The 22,072-nt window shown below is 40.6% G+C and overlaps 1 protein-coding gene across 2 annotated transcripts in view; it reads left to right on the top strand.

Moving 5' to 3' along the window:
* The window catches only part of Slc4a4 (solute carrier family 4 member 4), a 397,249-nt gene that overhangs the window by 240,733 nt on the left and 134,444 nt on the right, over positions 1-22,072 (top strand). For both annotated transcript variants that reach the window (XM_055596036.1, XM_055596044.1), the window contains exon 7: positions 16,950-17,026. In XM_055596036.1, coding sequence (XP_055452011.1) covers positions 16,950-17,026 — 77 coding nt within the window. The remainder of the gene's footprint in view (positions 1-16,949; positions 17,027-22,072) is intronic.

Raw genomic sequence — 22,072 nt, 5'->3', positions numbered from 1 at the left:
TAGATAGATAGATAGATAGATAGATAGATAGATAGATAGATAGATAGATAGACAGACACTTCCAAGTGAGAGGAGCAAGCAGCTCAGCAAGGATACTGCTGGTGTTTAGCATGCTCAAGGGCCTGGGCTCAGTCTTCAGTAGTATGTGCATACATGCATGCATGTACAGTGAAGGCAGCAAATAATCCAAGACCCACTATTTGAGATCAGAATCCCCCTGGCTATCTCTAGAATCACCAAAAGCCATAAGGTTGTCATACCTTTGGAGCCTAGCTGTCACTTCTGTTGAAAGCTCATACGGACATGTGCATACCAGGAATATTTGTGCCCTGACTCCATCCTTCTAGATCTCGGGCACTTTAATCCACAGAGCTTCCAGGGCCATGTGCAGCTGAAGGCATTTGTGTGTCCTGCGTCCACCCCCAGCATTGTGGGTGACCTGTATTGACTGGCTGTACCCCGAGATCAGTTAAGCAGAGTGCAGTCAGTAAGTCCACGGAGAGTGGAGGTCAGTATCAGTGCCTTGTCTAGGTTTTGTGAATCGTAAACCAGAGAAGAAAGTGTAGGCCCAGAGAGTATGTGTTACTTACGTATTAATTTGGCTACAGATACAGGATTATGAAAACGCCTTGCTTTGCATATATGCACAGACTTCTCAGCTGTAAGGGATTTTGCTGACTAATGATATAGATTAGAATCATTCATAATTCAGACAGATCTTGTGGGAAAAATATCCCTAGCTATTTTTTTAAAATTATGTAAATAGTATTTCCTGAAGGATGCTTAACTATTTAAAATGTAATTTTATTTTCTATAAAATTTTCAGTCTCCATGTTTGATTTAATTTACTGAGATCTCTTGAAGTTGGCCAATAGTCTGTATTCCTACTGGCTTTCATAATACCAGCACATTTAGTAATTACTTCTATAAAATATGCTTGTGATATACTTTTATTAATGTATTATATCAAAATCTTATCAAGTTGAAATGTACAGAAACACCTCTCCTTTTTCTTCCTCCTTTTGGTTTTGCTTTTGAGGCAGCTTTCACTGTCCGGCACAGGCTGGCCTTGATCTCCTGCCTCAGCCTCCCCAGTGCTTTGTTTGCAGACATACCCTCATGCCCATAAAAATGAATTAGTTAATTCATTTTACATCATGATCTGAGCCCCTTCCCTCCTCTTCTCCAGTCCCATGTCCTACCCTCCCTTCCTCTTCCCAGTTCCCTCCTCCCCTATTCCTCAGATAAGGTGAGCCCCACCCCCACCCACCCACCCCAGTTCATTAAGAAGACTGAGCTTCTCCTCTTCCCCTGTCGCCTGTCAAGACAACCCAGCCATGGGAGAGTGATTACAAAGCAGGCAACAGAGTCCAAGGCAGAAACAGCCCCCGCTCTTCTTACTAGGGTACCCACTGGAAGCCTGAGCTGCCTGTCTGCTACATCTGTGTAAGGGGCCCAGGGCTAGTCTATGCATGGTCCTTGGTGGGTGCTTTAGTCTCTGCACAACCTTCTGGGCTCTGTTTAGTTGGCTCTATCGGTCTTCTTGTAGAGTTCCTGTCACCTCTGCATTCTTTTATTCTTCTTCCCACTTTTCCAAAAGACTCCCTACACTTCACCCAATGTTTGGTTGTGAGTCTCAGCATTTGCTTTGATCTGCTGCTGTGTAGAGCCTCTTAGAGGACAGCAATGCTAGGTTCCTGTCTGTGAGCACAGCAGAGTATCTTTAATAGTGTTAGGCGTTGGTTCTCTCCCAGGCCAGGTTCTTCTCCTGTGGCCAGGCTTTGGTTGGATATGCTGTCAATCTTTGCTCTATTTTTATCCATGCACATCTTGTAGGCAGGGCAGATTTTAGGTTGGGTTTTTGTGGGTGGGTTGGTGATTCCCTCCCTCCATTAGGAGTCCTGTCTAGTTTCCGTGATTCCTGCAACTAGGAGTCTCAGCTAGAGTCACCCCCATATCCTCCTAGAAGCTTACCTTGTCCTATGTCTCCAGCTTGTCATAGACATGCCTTCACCCACGGTTTCTCTCCTTTCTGTAGGCCCTCTGTCCTCCCACCCCAGATCTACCCAGGCTAGTCTCCACCTTCATTTCTCTCTATGATTCCTCTCCTACTTTGTTCCCTCTTTTTAGCCACATCCATTGTCTATTTGATTTCCCCTTCTAAGTAAGATTTCAGCATCTTCCCTTAGTTCCTCCTTGTTACTTATCTTCTTTGGGTCTGAAAATTGTAGTATGTTTATTCTGTAACATATGGCTAAAATTAGCTTCTAAGTGGTACATACCATGTGCCTCTCCCTGGGTCTGGGTTACCTCACTCTGGATGATCTTTTCTAATTCCATCCATTTGCCCGCAAATTTCATGATTTCCTTGTTTTTAATAGCTGAGTAGTATTCCATTGTGTAAATGTACCATAATTTCTTTATCTATTCTTTGGTTGAGAGACATCTAGGTCATTTCCAGATTCTGGATATTATGAATAGAGTTTCTGTGAACATAGTTGAGCAAATGTCCTTATATGGTACCCAGGAATGGTTATACCCAGTTATACCCAGGAATGGTATAACTGGGTCTTGAGGTAGAGCTATTTCTAATTTTCTGAGAGAGCACCAAATTGATTTCCAAAGTTTGTGCTCCCATCAGCAGTGGAGGAGGGTTCCCCTTTCTCCACATTCTCTCCAGCATGTGTTATCACTTGAGTTTTTTATCTTAGCCATTCTGATTGGTATAAGATAGAATCTCCGTTGTTTTGATTTGCATTTCCCTGATGACTAAGGATGTTGAGCATTTCTTTAAGTGCTTCTCAACCATTTGAGATTCTTCTGTTGAGAATTCTCTGTTTAACTCTGTACCTCATTTTTAAATTTGATTATTTGGTTTGATGGTATTTAATTTCTTGAGTTCTTTATATATTTTGGATATTAGCCCTTTGTTGGATATAGGATTGGTGAATATCTTTTCCCAATCTGTAGACTGCTGTTTTGTTCCATTGACAGTATCCTTTGCCTTACAGAAACTTTTCAGTTTCATGAGGTCTCATTTATTGATTGTTGATCTTAGAGCCTGTGCTGTTAGTGTTCTGTTCAGAAGTTGTCTCCTATGCCAATAAGGTCAAGGCTCTTCTCCACTTTTTCTTCTAACAGAGTTAGAGTCTCTGGTTTTATGTAGAGATCTTTGATCCACTTGGACTTGAGTTTTGTGCAGGGTGATAAATATGAATCTACTTGCATTTTTCTACATGTAGACATCCAGTTAGACCAGCACCATTTGTGGAAGATGCTGTCTTTCTTCCTTTGTATGGTTTTGGCTTCTTTGTCAAAAATCAAGTATCCTTTGGTGTGTGGGTTTATTTTTGAGTCTTCTATTCCATTCCATTGATCAACCTGTCTGTTTGTATGCCTGTACCATGCAGTTTTTATTACTGTTGCTCTGTAGCATAACTTGAGGTTAGGGATGGAGATCAAGAACAGCTTTTTTTTTTTTTTTTCCTGCTTCCTAGGGCTGTCTGTATAAGAAGTACTTTTAGCTCTAAGTGGCTTTTTTATTTTGTCTTTTACCTTTTTTATGCCTGTTTTCATATCTTTATAAGGTTTTTCAGTCATAGATATTGTCTGTTAATATATTCCACAGGAAAAATATTATTTGTTACTTTTTTCTTGCCATTAGCCTATTACTATTATTTTTAGTTCCATTATAAATAACTCTAGTAATTTGCAGTAAAGATCTCATGCTTCAGTTTATGTGGCAAGACTGACAGAGTGTTTTGACTTCTTGTCATGAACATGTATACATTTGAGAAGGAAAACTTCTCCTCACCACTGATGTTACTGGACTCTGTCATTGTTACTCTTTCTATTGTCAATATTAATCAGCTCTATATTCTTTATCTTCATTCAGAGCTGTGCTTTCTGTCAGTTGAATCTAATGCTCAGAGTCCCTAAATAGAATTCATATTATGCCTGCATTAATATGGTTCTCTTTGGTGATCTCTGTAAGTACATTTTTTAAGAAAAAGAAACTGTACTTATAGTTTTAAATTTAATTAAACTAAATTAAATTTTTAACTAAACATTTATTTTAAATTATAGTTTTAAAGTGCATTTAAAAGCCTCCATTTTCTTTATTGAAACTTCCATTTTTGTCATATTGTGTGTGTATAAATATGTGTATGTGTGCATATATATAACATACATATATATAGTGTGTGTGTGTGTGTGTGTGTGTGTGTGTGTGTGTGTGTTGGGGAAGGTGTGGGGGAGGTGTGCATGCGGAGGTCAGAGGGCAACTTTGTGGAGTTGGTGCTCTCCTTTCTTCCACCGTTGTGTGGGTGCAGGGACCGAACTTAGGACTTCAGGCTTATGCTGCAAGTACCTTTAGCCATTGTGGCAGCCTACCAGCTCTTAAACTGATAAAGAAAAAAGCAACAGCTTGTATCTCCTGGATACTAATGACCTGAAGGATGCTTGCATAGGTACCTCTGGGCCGTTCGGCCTCTTCTCATTGCTCCCATGTCCCACGCCTTTGTGCTATAGTTGCCAGATACTGTCTGGGTTTGCTGCATGGTTAATAGTCATTGACTCCCCTTGCTCTCCTGAGTGGTGAGGATAGCTCCCCTTTCTTTAGATTATTTCTTCATTTTGTTAAATTATACTATCAGGGAATACTAGCACTTTTAGAACAGTTTAATCCCAGATTTTCTTTATCTTTTTTTTTTTTTTTTTTTTTTTTGTTCCCAGTCAATCTATGATTGGGAAGAGTGTAGAATTCTTTTAAAAGCCTCATATTATCTTTTACATGAACCACTCATGTAGCTGCTTAAGAAAAATCCAGGGTTCTGATTCCAGAAAGGGAAGGTGAAGGTATATTTTTTTTTCATTTTCGGTGTTATGAAGTTCTATAACAATTCAACTATATGTGAGACTGTTTTCAGCTATTTTATTTTTCAGCTTTTGTGTGTGTCTTGAGGAGCCCTTGTGATCTGAAGAAGCACTTCCATTAGCTTAGGGATAGTCTTAATGATGGCATTTTCTTCTTTATCCTTGTTCTGGTTTAATAACATTTCCTATAATCAGATTTTGACATTATTGAATCCATTCTCTATGCCTCTGATTTTTTCTTTGTATGTTCTGGCATTGTCCTCCATCTTCTCTTTTACAAGATGTCTTCTTCTTCTCTAACCCATGTTGAGGAGTTCTTTTGGTGCTCATGTGAATGTGCACATTGATGTATAAAGTAATTGTTTTTTTCATTCTAGACTTTTTTTTTTGATCTCTTCTTCAGAGCATCCTGCCTGTGTTATAGGTATAAAATCATGTCAACTCTCTCTATAACTTAGAGTTTTTAACTTTTCTAAATTATGTTTCTTTTTTCAAGTTTTCTTTATTTTTATGAAGTATATTTAAGTTTGGAGTTTTCTTTTAAATTTCTGATAGACCTCAATTTATTTTTTTTCTTTAAACAGAGTCTCACCACAGTGCAGTGAGCTTACTGTGCAGCTAAGAATGTGAGAATTCAGGCGCGATCAGGCAATGAGCCAGCATCAGGCTACCATTGTCCTTTCATCTTAAGAAGGAACATTTGACTTAGAGTGGGTAGGAAGTCTTGTCCCCAAGTCTTCCGTAGGTTCTGGGATTCAGAGGGCTTTTCCCTGAGGCACAGACACGTGCGTTACTTAGCAAGGAGCATTGGAGTGTAAATGTGCCTGCAGCTGCTGCTTAGCCTTCTGTCCACTAAGGGAGAGTTCAGCATGGTCATGGAACATCTCCTAGCCTGTCCCTTTTAGCTTGTACCTTGCATCTTCTTCTGAGGGACCCTACCTGGAATGTTTAGTGTCTGCTTCCTCGGGGATGTTCAGGATGTCTCTGCAACTCTGTGTCCCTCTTCACATACTTGATTCTGCCATTTTGACACAGCGTGAATAGTGTTAGCTTGACCATACTAGCTGTGCTTTTTCTTAGAGCATTTTTGAAGTCTTTTTGTGTGTTGATATTTCCCCATTTCTTTTCATTGATTTGGCTTTCAACTTTTTCCCCCTAGGCTTTTTTTTTTTTTTTTTTATTTTCGAAGGTCAAAAAGACACCTGTCCATTTAAGACATCTGCTGAGTTTATCATCTTGAGTTGGTGGCTTTCCTAAACGTTTTAATCTTAGACATTTCTCCAGATTACAGAATTCCTCTGATAATCTGAATGGTGGCATTTTACTTTCTCTTGGATCTGGTGTCTATCTAAGTGCAAGAGAAAAAGGCCACACTTAGGAAGGAAACCATAGTGACAATCCTCTCCTTGGAAAGGCAGGGCTTCAGGAGCCTGCTGTAGTTCCTCTCTGCCTTGGCTTACGAGAACTGAATAGAAACTGCTTTGAGGCAGAGCCCGTTTGAAAGAAGGCGGCAATCTTGTCATCATTTCTCTCCTAGCCCACTTTTTCTGGTCACCCTTTCCCTAGGTAGCGCATGCCTGCTGGAGGGTTTCTTCCTGTTTTTCTGAGAGATGAAGGTCACATTTGTTGTACATACTTTTACCACAGTTTTTTGTGTAGATTTATCTATTTTTTTGTCCATTATTTTCGGTGTGCATATGGGTTGTGCCTATATGTGTATGCACAGTTATGTGTGAATATATGAATGTGAGGCACACAGAGAGCATTGCAACGAATGACAAATGCTGTGAGTGAAAAAACTTCAGGCTCTTCAAAGTATTTGCAGTGGGTTTCCTATTCAGTATGGTATCTGATTGTGTCAGTTTCTCATTACTTTCTCACCTGAGTAATGGTTTTATAGTGTCTCTGTGTGTGTGTGTGTGTGTGCGCTCTTGTGTGCATGCACACAAAATAGAGACAGAGCATTTGAAATACTTAAAAATCTACTTTAGATCACAGTGAAATGGAAATATGCATTACCATTATTAGAGTGGAGTTATCATGAGTTAGAGGAGTTTTGCTCTTTCTGGTTGTTTATTTGAAATTGGAATGTCTAAGACCTAACGTTGGACCTAGGGGAAAACTCACAAGTAGTCTCAGAGTTTACACAGGAGAAAGCAGAGTGCAGGAGCTGAGGTTAAAGAGATCAACCACGGGGTTGGGTAGCAGAGACCTGAAAGAGTAGAGAGTGGTGTGTGAAAGGGAGCAGGACTGTGGAGGCAGGTGTCTGTGGCATTCTCGTGTGACCTCTGCACGCAGCCAGCTCTCCACATACATTTCTCTTCCTTGCCCCAAACAGTAAGAATGACTTCAGCTTTTGGCTGAGCTTCGCTCCCATTTTGGTAGTTGTGTGAGTCTTTTGATGTCTTCTTTCTACCAAATCTACCCCACCTTCCACACTGGTCACACACTTTGCGTTATTTCAGTTCCCCTGGCATTTCTCTACCCCAGGCTCTCTTGTCTTTCAGATGGACATTCCCCCGCCCCCAAATCTTCCTTTTCCCTCACTTCCTTGATTTTCCGTCAAAGGTTTCTCTTCTGTTCTTACTGTTTCTGACTTCTGTTGTGTTGCTAGCAGACAGATTTTGGCCAGCTTGGCGCCACGTTTCTGCCCTGTGGCTTCTGGGTATTGACCCCAGGCTTTCCAAGTTTAACAGTGCTTGAGAATGCAAACAGCGAACAACTCCTTCCACAGGAAACAGGTTTAGCACAGGTGCCTTTATAGTAGTTTTCCAAATGGAGGTCAAACAACCCACTCAGAGTACAGTTATACTCTGGGCCTAGACCTGTGAACAAGACAGAACAAGGGCCATGGCTTTGGGCTTAAGATCTATGTTAAATCACAAACAACAAAGTTGCATAAATAAAAGAGTTAAAAATAAAAATATCAAATATATCAAAACTTCTTTTTTAGTGATGAAAGTCCTCCAAAGGGCTTCCATGGCTTCCAATTTTCTGCTTTTCTTAGTCTAACATTTACACTCTACAGATTTCTATGTTTTATATAGGTAGGGACTAGAAATGGAGGGCGTAGAGAGCTTGGTTTGTGTTTTGTTTTTAATAACCTGTTGTCATAGAAAACAAGAACATTTCTTTTAGATTTTCTTAGTTAACCTGAAAAAATGTGCCTGTTTATTCAGTAGTTGAAATGAGAAGCTATTGCAAATGTAGTTAACTTCAGTGTAGAAAATTAATACTAAAGAATTGGTTGTATTTCTAGCATGAGCTTTTTACCCACTAGACTGTGACTATGAATAGGGCATCTAGAATCGTGTAGTTTTATTATTTCACAATCATATTGCTATTGTTTTTAGTATCTTGACTGCTTTGTTAGGGAGAAAAGGGATTATTTGGCTTACACTTCCACACTACTGTTCATCCACGAAGGAAGTCAGGACAGAAACTCAAACAGGGCAGAATTCTGGAGGCAGGAACTGATGCAGAGGCCATGGAAGGGGGCTGCTTACTGGCTTGCCCAGCCTGCTTTCTTATAGAGCCCAGCACCACCAGTCCAGGGAATATACCACCTATAATGGGCTAGGCCCTTCCTTATTGACCACTGACTAAGAAAATGCCTTATAGCTGGATCTTATGGAGATATTTTCTTTCCTGAGGCGCTTTCTTTTCTGATGACTCCAGCTTGTGTCAAGCTGACATAAAACCAGAATGGAATTAGAATGTACCCATTGCCACGGTGTACCACTTTCCCTCCTTGTCAGACATGATGAAACTCATGTGTTTACCCAGATAGTACAGAGACGAGTTTTCTTTTCAGGGCAGGTGGGATTCATATTCAAAGGACCAAGTTTAAATTACGGTTTTTCCACTTGCTGTGAGGCCACGAACTTAACACCCTTGAAGTTCATTTGTGTATGCATAAAGTGCGGCTACTAATATTAGCATCACAGCACTGATACGGAAGTGAAGGAATACAGTTCCTGCTCTGCAGGAAGTGGCACGCCAGTGAGCATTCAGAGTGCTTCAGCCAGCGAAGCTTCAGAGGTTTCCATCCCTGTGACGTCATACTTCAAAGGCACAAACTGTAAGGAGGGGGAGGCATGAGGGCCCAGCCCACCAAGTCCCTAGGCTCTTGCACCCATGGTGGCACTGGCTTTACATCATGGTAAGAGATTGTGACACATGTGCATATCTCCTACAAAGATTTTTTTTTCCAAAGAACTAATTTTCTTTTGCTCTTCCCTCCTCTCTAAAAGGTTTCAGCACTTTGCAGTAGTTCTCAGCAGTGGAGATGAAACTATAGCATAGACTTTTAAAAAAATAAACTGCATGCTGTTCTGTGGCCCTGAGCAATGTCAATCAGATTCATACATCTGAATTTTTGATAAATTTGGGACATTTATGATTACCTAGATCCATTTATATGTCTATTATAATGCATAGTTACTTATTTTTTAAATTGTGTTAATTTATTTGTAGTACTGGAGATTGTAACCAGGTAAAAACCCTACCATTGAGCTACAGTCCTAACTTTCACTTTTTATTTGGAGACTTCTCATTATATTGCCCTGGCTGGCCTTAAACTGGGAGTTCTCCTGCTTCGGCTTCCTGACAGCTAAGATTGCAGCTTCTGTGTTTTTGTTGTTGTTTGTTTGCTTGTTTATGCTGAAGTTGTTATTTGGTTGCTCATGAGAATAGAGAATTCAGAATGGTTCATAAGCCATGACATCCTTGTTTTAGCTTGTCCTCTGTGCTTTTTGCGTTTATTATGTAGGTGTGAGGTAAGGCGGGAGTTAATCCTCTGTTCTATTATACGAATATTTGCATCTTATGCACACATTTAAATATTTCCCTATGCTGTGCATTTCTTCACCTCTTTTTATCTAATAGATATAATTGCAAAGGACCTTTTAAATTGCTAATCATACCCTGAAGAATAACAGTGATTTTCAAACAGTACAGAGTGTGATTATTTTTTATAGAAACAGTATGTACCTGCCAAATGGGTACTTTGAAAATGAAAGCACTTTAGACTGTGAAACTGCTTGGAAATGTGATCCTCCATTGCTCCCTTTCTCTTACAGCCAGAAAACCATGATGTGGACATTAATTATGGCTGTGTACCCAAGACTGGTTCTTCCCCTTTTAAAAATCACACTTTAGAAGCAAAGTTTCCTTTTGGCCAAGAGCAGTCCGGAGACATTTGAATGCCCTGGCTTGTAGCTGGAAAGAGGATTTGAATGGAGCCTTGAGTAGGTTACCACCTGTCCCCAGAGGTGACATACTGTAAGATACGCCTCTGATTCACTGTTGGTGTAAGGCGACAGTTTTCTCTAGTCCTCTTACTCACTCAGTAGTTCAGTGTAGTGAGTTTATATTGCGGCCTCCAACTCTAAATACAGATCACTGATTTATTCTGACAACATGTCCTATTGCATATCTGTTGCAAAATGTACACAATACTTCATTGTTAGGGGCCCGTTGGTTGTGTAACAGCTTCCTGGGTTTGTTAGAATCCACACACCGAGTTCTGATTCCCACATACAGCCTAATTTGTAATCTCTTTTGGCTCTTGTCCTGTCTTCTTTGGTTTTGGTAATATGCTTCTATTGTCAAAGTGAGTTTCCAAAACAAAGTTTTCTATCGACTTGGTTGTATAGGTGAGGAATCAGGGGAAAAAAAACCAAATATTCTTTTGCATGTGTGTATGTAGTGAGGTTGCTAATTTAATGCTTTTCTTGAGATAGGCACGGTGACGGTGGTGGCTTGCAACAGGGCAAGTTGCCAGAAGGATGCCTCTGACTTTCCCAGCTTAGAGGTGCCTATTAACTCAGATTTCCAGTAGTACACTGCCTGCCAAGATGGTGTTTCATTTTGAGCGGCGGTTCTCTGGATTTACCACACTGCACTGTTACTTGGAAAGGTTGATAAAACTCCTTTTGTTTTGTTTTTTTTTTTTTTAAATGTCCCATGCCCAGAGTTGTGTTAGGGCTAGTGTAGACTGAGCCTCAGAATTTGAAGCTAATGAGTGCCTCAGTGATATGGGTGCTGCAGGTCCTGGGCCTTCATTTGGTTACCATGAGCACTGGGAAGCATTTTGTTGTCTGGGCTTTAAGTGCTGGGTCAGCTAAGTGTTGCATTTGATGGGGAAAGAGAGAGGAAAAGATGAAATAGTTTCAGGTGTCTTACCTAGTGTCCCGGGTTTGTTAGCCTCAGAGTTGCTACAGTATATGTTACAACACTGAGCATTCGTATTGATTGTTTTCATTACTAGACATCAAATGGAATTTAGGAGAGGCAGTGGGTTTGATTGTTAACAGCAGCCTTCTCTTTCTCCTCCGGTTCCCAGCCTGTGCCTTCCTCTGATCCCCTACAGAGAGGTAACCAGAAATTAGCTACAGGCTAGGTGTCTTTGGAAGGGACAGAAATGAGGCAGGATTTATTTGATTGGCAAGATTGTTACCATTATATTAAAAGCCCCTTTGTTTTGGCTTTTAACTATGCAGCCTTCATGGCAAGAAGGACAGTGATTTGGTTCAAATATACCTTCTAATGTTTATTGAAGATTTCCAAAGCAAATCCATTTATTTAATCTGTTACCCAAGAAATTTAATCTATTTGATTTTTGGATTATGTCATTGCTACCGCTTAAATAAAATGAATGTACCAAATAGAAATCAGTCTGATCTGCTTATCAGTGAAGGCTATGTTGAACCTATGTGTGTGAATTAGACTGCTAGGCCTTCATTGATTAGGAAGATGTGATTCATACTTTGCATTCAGGAAGGACTCTCATCCAACTCATGCCAGTGGCTGGTTTTGCTTCTTTCTTTTTTTTTTTTAAATTAAATTTTTATTTTTTAATATTAGTTACAGTTTAACTTTGTATCCCAGCTGTATCCTGCTCCCTCATTCTCTCCCAATCCCATCCTCCCTCCCTCATCTTCTCCCTACCCCTTTTCAAGTCCACTGATAGGGGAGGTCCTCCTCCCCTTTCATCTGACCCTAGCTTATCAGGTATCTTCAGGACTGGCTGCAAAGTACTCCTCTGTGGCCTAGCAGGGCTGTTCCTCTGTCAGGGTGGGTGGGTGGGGTTCAAAGAGCCAGCCATTGAGTTCATGTCAGAAATAGTCCCTGTTCCCCTTATTAGGGTACCCACTTGGATACTGAGCTACCATGGGCTACATCTGAGCAGGAGTTCTAGATTATATCCATACATGGTCCTTGGTTGGAGATACAGTCTCACAAAAGAACCCTATGCCCAGATATATTTGGTCCTTGTGGAGCTCCTATCCTCTCCAGGTCATACTAACTCCCCCTTCTTTCATAAGATTCCCTGTACTCTGCTGAAGGTTTGGTTGAGTCTCAGTATCTGCTTTGATACACTGCTAGGTAGAGTTTTTCAGAGGCCGTCTGCGGTAAGCTTCTGTCCTGTTACTTGGTTTTGCTTCTTAATGAAAGGACAAAGTTAAACCTCCGCATCATCTCTGAATAGTTTCCACCTCAGCATTATCTGGGGCTGTTCAAGTTTATTCCTGACACCTGTTGAATCGAGTGGATGCTAGAACTTTAGAACGTAGTTCAGAGCATGAAATGCTGCCTTCAACAGGACTCCTTTAATTTTGCTTATGAAACGCTTTGTCAGATGTTTCTTTTAAATAATGCCCTGTCCTCAGATTTTTCCTAGAATGAAACACGCTGCCAGGTAAAGGATTTAAGAGATCTAGGCCATGCTTACTCAATGAAATGCAGCCGAGTGGAAAATACCCAGTCTTCCTGGCTCAGAACACTAGGTCCTTTCTGATATAGTGGTTTGAGGAGATTGTATTCTTAAAAGAGCTGCTTACTAGGAGCAGGTTTTTATATCTTTTGTTTTTTTTTTTTTTTTTGATTTTCACCTTATTTTTTTTTTTATTTTATTTTATTTTTCTTTTTAGTTACATTTTGTTAACTCTGTGTCCCAGCTGTATCCCGCTCCCTCATTCCCTCCCCAACCCCACACTCCCTCCCTGGTCTCCTCCCTGCCCCTTTCCAAGTCCCCTGATAGGGGAGGACCTCCTCCCCTTTCATCTGACCCTGTTTTATCAGGTATCTTCAGGGCTGGCTGCAAAGTCCTCCTCTGTGGCCTAACAGACTGCTCCTCCCCTGGGGTGGGGGTCAAACAGCCTGCCCTTGAGATCCTATTAGAAATAGTCCGTGTTCCCCTTACTTTGGAAAACTACTTGGTTACTGAGCTACCACAGGCCACATCCGAGCAGAAGTTCTAGGTTATATCCATAGATGGTCCTTGGTTGAGTGTCAGTCTCAGAAAAGACCCTGTGCCCAGATATATTTGGTCCTTGTAGAGCTCCTATCCTTTCCATATCATACTAACTTCCCTTCTTTCATATGATTCCCTGCACTCTGCCGAGGGTTTGGTTATGAGTCTTAGTGTCTGCTTTGAAACACTGCTAGGTAGAGTCTTTCAGATGCCTTTTGTGATAGACTCCTGTCATAAGTTCAATGCACATCCCATTTGTCTTTCTAAATGAGGATTAATCACCTTCGCCTGTGTCCACTTTCTTGATTATCTTCTTTAGGTGTGTAGATTTCATTATGTTTATCATGTCTTGTAGGTCTATATAAGCGAGTATATACCAAGTTTGTCTTTCTCCTTCTGGGATACTTCACTCAGAATGATCTTTTCTAGATCCCACCACTTGCCTGCAAATTTCATGATTTCTTCCTTTTTGATTGCTGAGTAGTATTCCATTGTGTAAAAATACCACAGTTTCTGTATCCATTCCTCCGTTGATGGACATCTGGGTTGTTTCCAAGTTCTGGCTATTACAAATAAAGCTGCTACGAACATGGTTGAACAAATGTCCTTGTTGTGTACTTGAGCAAATTTTGGGTACATACCTAGGAGTGGTATAGCTGGGTCTTGAGGTAGCACTACTCCTAGTTGTCTGAGAAAGCGCCAGATTGACTTCCAAAGTGGTTGAACCAGTTTACATTCCCACCAGCAATGGAGGAGGGTTCCCTTTTCTCCACAACCTCTCCAGCATGTGCTATCACTTGAGTTTTTCATCTTGGCCATTCTGATGGGTGTAAGGTGATATCTCAGGGTCGTTTTGATTTGCATTTCCCTAATGGCTAATGAGGTTGAGCATTTCTTTAAGTGTTTCTCTGCCATTCGACGTTCCTCTTTCGAGAATTCTCTGTTTAGCTCTGTTCCCCATTTTTTAAGTAGATTACTTGGTTTGTTGCTTTTCTGCTTCTTTAGTTCTTTATATATACTTGATATTAGCCCTCTGTCAGATAAAGGGTTGGTGAAGATTCTTTCCCAATCTGTAGGCTGTCTATTTGTTTTGATGACAGTGTCTTTTGCTTTACAGAAGCTTTTCAGTTTCATGAGGTCCCATTTATTGATTGTTGCTCTTAGAGCCTGTGCTGTTGGTGTTCTGTTCAGGAAGTTGTCTCCTGTGCCAATGAATTCTAGGCTGTTTCCCACTTTTTTTTCCAGCTGATTTAGAGTATCTGGTTTTATGTTGAGGTCCTTGATCCACTTGGACTTTAGTTTTGTGCAGGGTGATAGATATGGATCTATTTTCATTTTTCTGCATGTAGACATCCAGTTGGTCCAGCACCATTTGTTGAAGATGCTGTCTTTTTTCCATTGAATGGATTTGGCTTCTTTGTCAAATATTGAGAATTCATAGGTGTGTGGGTTTATTTCTGGGTCTTCTATGCGATTCCATTGATCCTCCTTTCTGTTTCTATGCCAATACCATGCAGTTTTTATTACTGTTGCCCTGTAGTACAGCTTGAGATCGGGAATGGAGATACCTCCAGATGATCTGTTGTTGTACAGGATCGTTTTGGAGATTCTGGGTTTTTTGTTTCTCCATATGAAGCTGAGAATCTTTTTTTCAAGGTCTGTAAAGAATTGAGTTGGTATTTTGATGGGAATTGCATTGAATCTGTAGATTGCTTTTGGCAGGATGGCCATTTTCACAATGTTAATCCTACCAATCCATGAGCACGGGAGATCTTTCCATCTTCTGAGATCTTCTTCAATTTCTTTCTTCAAAGACTTGAAGTTTTTCTCAAATAGGTCTTTCACTTGCTTGGTTAGAGTCACACCAAGGTACTTTATGTTGTTAGTGGCTATTGTGAAGGGTGTTGTTTCCCTAATTTCTTTCTCAGCCTTTTTGTCTTTGGTATACAAGAGGGCCTCTGATTTTTTTGAGTTGATTTTGTATCCTGCCACTTTGCTGAAGGTGTTTATCAGCTGAAGAAGTTCTCTGGTTGAATCTTTGGGGTCGCTCATGTATACTATCATATCATCTGCAAATAGTGACACTTTGACCTCTTCCTTTCTGATTTGTATCCCCTTGATCTCCTTTAGTTGTCTTATTGCTCTGGCTAGGACTTCAAGTACAATGTTAAAGAGATATGGAGAGAGTGGGCAGCCTTGTCTTGTCCCTGATTTCAGTGGGATTGATTTAAGTTTCTCTCCATTGAGTTTGATGTTGGCTATAGGCTTGCTGTATATTGCCTTTACTATCTTTAGGTATGTGCCTTGTATCCCTGATCTCTCCAAGACTTTAAACATAAATGGGTGCTGGACTTTGTCAAATGCTTTTTCAGCATCTAAGGAGATGATCATGTGGTTTTTCTCCTTCATTTTGTTTATGTGGTGGATTACATTGATGGATTTCCGTATGTTGAACCACCCTTGCATTCCTGGGATGAAGCCTACTTGGTCATGGTGGATGATATCTTTGATGTGTTCTTGGATTCGGTTTGCAAGTATTTTATTGAGTATTTTTGCATCAATGTTCATAAGAGAGATAGGTCTGAAGTTCTCTTTTTTTGTTGGATCTTTGTGTGGTTTAGGTATCAAAGTGACTGTGGCTTCATAGAATGAGTTTGGTAGTGTTCCTTCTGTTTCTATTTTATGGAATAGTTTGTGGAGAATTGGTGTTAGTACTTCTTTGAAGGTCTTGTAGAATTCTGCGCTGAAGCCATCTGGTTTTTATATCTTTTGTAAGATTGTGTGTTGGAGTTGCTTTCTGCAGGAATTCACGTCTGTTTAAAAAAAAAAAAAAGCCGCATCTCCTCCAGCCAAGGAGAAGCTGTTCTTGAACTTGGTGCTGCTTTTCAACCTTCGCCCTCCTGTTGGGAAGACTTGTCTGAGTCAGATCACTGAGGATTAGTAAGGAGTGCATTGCTCAGCACCCTGCAATGGTTCGGTCAAACACCTTGGCCTTGAAGAGTCAGTTATGCTTTTGCTTAGTAAGCCTAGAAATTTCAGGTCCCACTGCAAAATGCAGCCTGCCAGCCCATGGCTCTTCCACATGTCTCTTCCATTATGTCTAACAGTGTCGCAAATAACTGGATAGATTACTGGTGCATTTGATCTCTGGCTGTTGGAGGAAGATTGGTGCCCTGTGCAGTTCATCCTTCTACTTGAAGAAGTTTGGTGTCTTACAGAGGAAAAATGGAAGTGTTTATTTTAACCTGTTAGTAGGAATAGCAAGTGGTCAGAGAGCCCATGACAATATTATTTTGAGGCAAGGACAGAGGATTCTGGGTCAGATACCAACAAGGGGGATCTATTGTGTCCAAAATGTCTGCCGGACAATGGAGGGCTGGGACCAGAAAGAATGGTGCTTGGAAGGGACACTGAGGCCAAGGGTAGAAGGAATCTGCTGGTGATAGGTAGGAGCTTTGTCTGTGGGTGAAAAGCAAAGGAAAAGGAACCAGTAGACTAGATGTGTATAAAATACAGTGACAGAAGTGATCACAGCAAGAGTAACAGGTTTTACACTTACCGGTTTAGACATTTTTATGATTTAACTTAACATGAGATATCACCAGGCAATAAGACCAAGTATTTGGGGGTTTAACATACTTTCCACTTAGCTCTATTTATGCTCCAGCCTGGACTCAGTAAAACACTCCAGGAATTGATGTGGTTAAAAACCTCCTCACCATCCTCATCACCATATCCCAGTGTTTACAAAATATTCAACCGAAGCCTGTGCCCTTGAAGAGAACTGTCTAATGAGAATTCACTTGTGTTTCTCCAGGTAGCCCAGCCATGACCCATAGGAATCTGACATCCTCCAGTCTGAATGACATTTCTGATAAACCAGAGAAGGACCAGGTAAGCAAAGACTTTTCCTCTTTCAATTTTAACACAGACTGTATCTGAGGAATGCTGGTTTGTGTTAGAGATCGTGTTTGTCACCACCAAAATGGACTGTTATGTGCACAGGGGAGTTTGCTCTTTTTCTAAGGAAGGAAGCAAGATGAGCGGGGAGCAGAGAATCAGGGTTGGCTTTCACCTTTGAGATGCATTCATCTGGCTCTCTTAGCTTTGGAGCTGTAATTGCCTGAGCCTGAACATATTAATGACCTCTACTCTGGGTTTGTTGTAGGGATTAAATGAGGTATTCTGTGAAAAAGTGTTTTGGTGTAATATAAAAGGCTAAGAGGTGATGGTAATTGTCAATTTGTGTGTGTGTGTGTGTGTACGTATCAGGCAAAGATAATGGCATCTGTCTGACTCATTCTCTCTGTAGTTGTTTATGAACCCACATTGCAAGTGCCTGTTTGTAATAAAGAACAGAGATTTTGAACCTTTGCTATTTTTTTTTCTTTTGAAAAAAAAAATGTGGTATAAACTGGGCCATCTTCCTAGTTGGCTGGGTATCTAACAGATAGATTATATTTCAACAACATAGTATATTGATACTTCCTGGTGAAAAAAATATCTCAGGGCATCAAAGAAACTAAAGTTCCCTGTTTCAAAGACAACACAGAGGCCATTTGGTAAAGCTTTTCCTGTTTTGCAAACGTGATGATGACCTGAATTCTATCTTCAGCACCCATGTTAAAAGACAAAACCAACCAACCAACCAAACAACCAACCAAACAAACAAAACCAAAAACCCTAAAATCCCCCAAAACCAAAATCAAAACAAACAAACAAACAAACAAAAAACCAAAAAGAAATAAACAAAAACAGGTGCTGCTGAGCACACTTGTAATCCTAGGGCTGGGAACATAAAGACAGAGTATCCCTGGGAGGTTCTGGCCTTCCAGAGTAGGATCAGCAAGTTCCACCAGAGAGAAACCCTGTCTCAAAATAGCGAGTGATTGATAGATAAAAACATCCAGTATCAATTTGGTCTACACACACACACACACACACACACACACACACACACACACACACACACTGACTGAAATTCTAGCCTGCTCCCAGAGTTACAGGATAAGCAGTAAGGGGTATGCATTGAGAAAATATGGTTTGGTACTTGTTTCAAAACTGGCTAGGTATGTGACGAGCCCAGCTTTCCCCTCTGTTAAATGGAAACGATAGTACTTCATGTAAACATCGGAAAACCAAGCATCTGATTCTTGCTCTTTTAACTTCCTTTGGTATAGCACAGAACACAGTTCTAGCTGGCTTCATGCTGAGGACACTAAGTGGGTATCATTTGCATGGCCTTATTCTTTATATCTGTCTCTTTAAGTAAGGTAGCTTTGACGATTTTTTTTTCATACTTTGCTATTTTTTTTCCTACAAAAAGCAATATTTATGGCCGTGTTCTTTTCTAACTGGCAGCCCTTGTAGTAATGACAGAGCTTTATAGGCCTTGTTTGAATACTGAAAAGTACAGGAAAGGTGAAATTACTCTCTTACTTATGAAACAGCTCTTGGATTCTCTCAACCTTCTCATTGGCACTTCCTTAAAAGGGCCTTCATTTGCCCAGAGCAGATCACCACAAGAACCTTTGGAGATGATCTCTTGTTCCCACTTTCTCTCAGTTCGATATGTTCTCTGTAGCCCTGCACTCCTTTCCCCCTGTGGATTAGAAGCACAATGGGTTTCTAGAAAGTTAAGTTTGACATTTCCCTGAGATCTGGTGTCTTCCTTTGTCCGCTGGTGTTTCTGCAAGAGGCCTCTTCACCAGGACTAATGACCTTGATATTCATAGTTCTTTCTCCTTCCGACCCTTCTGCACATGGTAAAGGTGCAGGGCATTTGCTTGTGAGTCTGTTGGTGGGTAAACACCCGTGTTGGAAGAGAACTTGGACCCTTAGAGTGTCCTTCAGAGCTGCTGAGCTCACTGGTTCCAGTCAGCTCTTACCAAACTGCTAATTATTCACACCCTCTGATAGGGGGCGTGGAGTTGGATAAAACAACACCAGTTAGAGTTAGGCATATCTGGTTGATACAGTTCTGAGTAGGTCTTCTTTTATTAGGGAGGCTGTTATTAGCTAGAAATTTGTAAACAGGCAGCTGGCAAATCTGAAAGAAATTTCTTATTTTATTGGGTCTCTTTAAATCTGGGCATAGGTAGAGGGTGTTTCATGGCTTACAGCATGAATTATATCAAATTTAACTTCAAAGATCAGAATACATTGGAGCATCATGGGGTTTGGATTGACTTTACTATAAAATGTGTGTGGTTTGGATTATTGAAATCCTCCCAAGAACATCTGATCGTCTCTGAGGTTGATGTTAAAATCAAGATAAAAGACCCAGCTTAGGGATTTTACTTGTTCTGTTTGCAAAGCTAGCAAATGAAAGCTAATGAGTATATCTTAGGAGCAATTATCCACCCAAATACAGCTGTCACTGGAGCCAAATAATCCAATGAGGTCTGTCTTCTAAAGGGACCTCTGTTCTTTGCTTCCTTCCAAAGGCTGGAAGAGGAGCTTAAACTGACCCTCAGTCTTGTATACCGTCAGACATGGAGGAGGGATAATGGGGTAAAAGTAAGCTAATTCTTCACACACAGAAGTACTTGGAGCCTTTTAAAGCAAGAAAAAAAAATGGACTTGCAAGTTGATGAAAGCCATGGAAATTCCAGGTTTTATTTCTGTAACCTGTTTTAATACCATAAACCTGGCCTTTTTCTTTTTCTTTTTCTTTCTTTCTTTTTTTTAACCTATTTTTCCTCTGTCTGGATGGGGAAAGCAGGTTGCCAGGCTTGAAGTTTTTTGAAAAAGCTTTTATAATTAATTAGCCAATGTCCTGGAAGTGAGTTTGGCAGTAAAGTCAAACTCATCCTGGGTGCTTTTCCAAGTTGGCCTCCCAAACTTCCATCCAACTGTATCTGAAGTTTCTGATTGACTGATGGTTCTGACTGGATACAGCCTGAACAGTTGTGACCCAGCCTTGTGGCTTCCTGGAGCTATATAACTTCCTTCTACACAAGAGATGGATTTTATGTTCGAAGTGATGAAGAGGAACAGAATGGCCCTTTCTGACAGCTACAGGGTGACACAATTTGAGGACATATTTTAAGCGAGATTCTGTTTTGGAGAAGCAGAAGAAACAAATCTGTGCGGTGCACTTTTTCTTCCTCGCTCTGCCAAGCCCATGCACTTAGGATTTCAGCAGTGGCTGCCCAATTGAAAAATAGCTCAGAACAGTTAAGAGCAGCAGAAAAGCCTAGCCCCAGGGGAACAATGCAGTGTCCCAACCACATCCCTGCTTGGATGTGATGTTTATTAAGCAGAAAGACACCTGTGTGGAGTACATTAACCAACACATCTGGAGCTCATGGAGTTGTACATCTACATAAATTATGTGGGGTTTTTGTTGTTGTTTCTCTGGAATGTACTTTTGCATTAGCAAATTTTCCCAATTGTCTTTGCTTTGCCCTTTTCTATTCCTTTGTTCCTTCTCTGAGAAACGTAGCTGCATGAGAGATGCTATGCAGATGCAAGGCACAGATATCATTTTTCATGAATGAGGCGAGAAGACATAGCAAGGGGTTGGTTTTTTCCTTCCTGGCATTAGGGATCACATCTAGGGTTTTATCCATAAGATGTAAGAACTGAGCTACATGTGTAGCCCTGGGATGGCTGTCCTCACCATTCCTTTGTTAGCTTTAACTCGTAGAGATGCACTGTGCTAATAGCTCTTTATAGGGCTTCACTCTACAGACTGAATGGTGCAGTGTCATCTTGCATGTACAGAGTCAATGGTAGGGGAAATTGCAGCCTGCAGATCCACAGTGCATGCAATAGAGATGCAAGCACTTTGCAGAGTCCCAGGAACACATGCGAAGATTCACGTGATCTGGTAACATCTTATCTGGTTGCCTCATTTGACAGAGTTATCAGACAATGTATCATAATAGGTCTCCCAGGGGAATTTGATCTAGGATTAATCTTTAGAAGTGCATCAGGATCATTTTAAGGATTATCTACTGTCTGTTATCTTTAAATATACTTGGAAGCCTTGATCTTTAATTTTGAAATGTTGGTCATTTATAGAAATAGTTGTAAATTTAAATATTTTGTCAGGGAGTAAGAGGATAAATCATTAAATCATGTCTGAATTTTTAGTTGCTGTTTTGATGACTGTAAAATGGAATCTAGAAGGACACAGTCTACAATCGACTGACTGCTGTTCTTGTTCTTCTACATACACAATGTAGGACCGACTCAGCATAGCTGAGCTGACATGACGTTTTCATGGCTTCAAAGCCAAATTTTCGTCCTAGGGTCTTTGCAAGGATTCTTTCATATTTACAGAGGTGGACATGCACCAAGGCAGTGTCTTTTTTTTTTCCGGTGGACCTACTGATTTTGGGTGGTCTGACTTCACTTCATGGAGGAAGTTGCAGTAAGGACTTGTGTGAGATTATAATCTTGGCCTTCAAATGCTTGCAGGGACCTCCTGGACACTGCTGTGCCAAGAAAGCCCCAAACAGAATCACATCTGTGAAAACTGGAGAACAAAAGGATATTGTCAGTCCTTGTGTGTCCTCAGTCACTCCAGATCTGGTAGCAGCCACGAGCTTCCTCATGGTTCTATGACCACAGCTTTTCTTCAGCTGTGTGTTTTGTTAATTTTTAAAAATGTTTTATTTTTCAATGCACTTTAGCTAAAATAGAATTGTACCACTTCAACCTTCTCTTTCTACTCTCCAGCTCCTCCCCAGCTCCTCCCCAGACTCCCCTCCAACTCTCAAACCGATAGCCTCTTTTTCTTTGATTATTGTTGTTACACACACACACACACACACACACACACACACACACACACTTATAAAAATAGTCTGATGAGCCCATTATTTTATCTATCTATCTGTCTGTCTGTCTGTCTATCTATCTATATCTATATCTATCTATCATCTATCTATCTATCTATCTATCTATCTATCTATCTATCTATCTATCTAT

Source organism: Psammomys obesus, unplaced genomic scaffold (assembly GCF_907164565.1).
Source record: "Psammomys obesus unplaced genomic scaffold, mPsaObe1.curated_primary_1811, whole genome shotgun sequence".
NCBI lineage: Eukaryota > Metazoa > Chordata > Mammalia > Rodentia > Muridae > Psammomys > Psammomys obesus.
The sequence above is the reverse complement of the archived record's forward strand: the minus strand, read 5'-3'. Positions and strand labels throughout refer to the sequence as shown.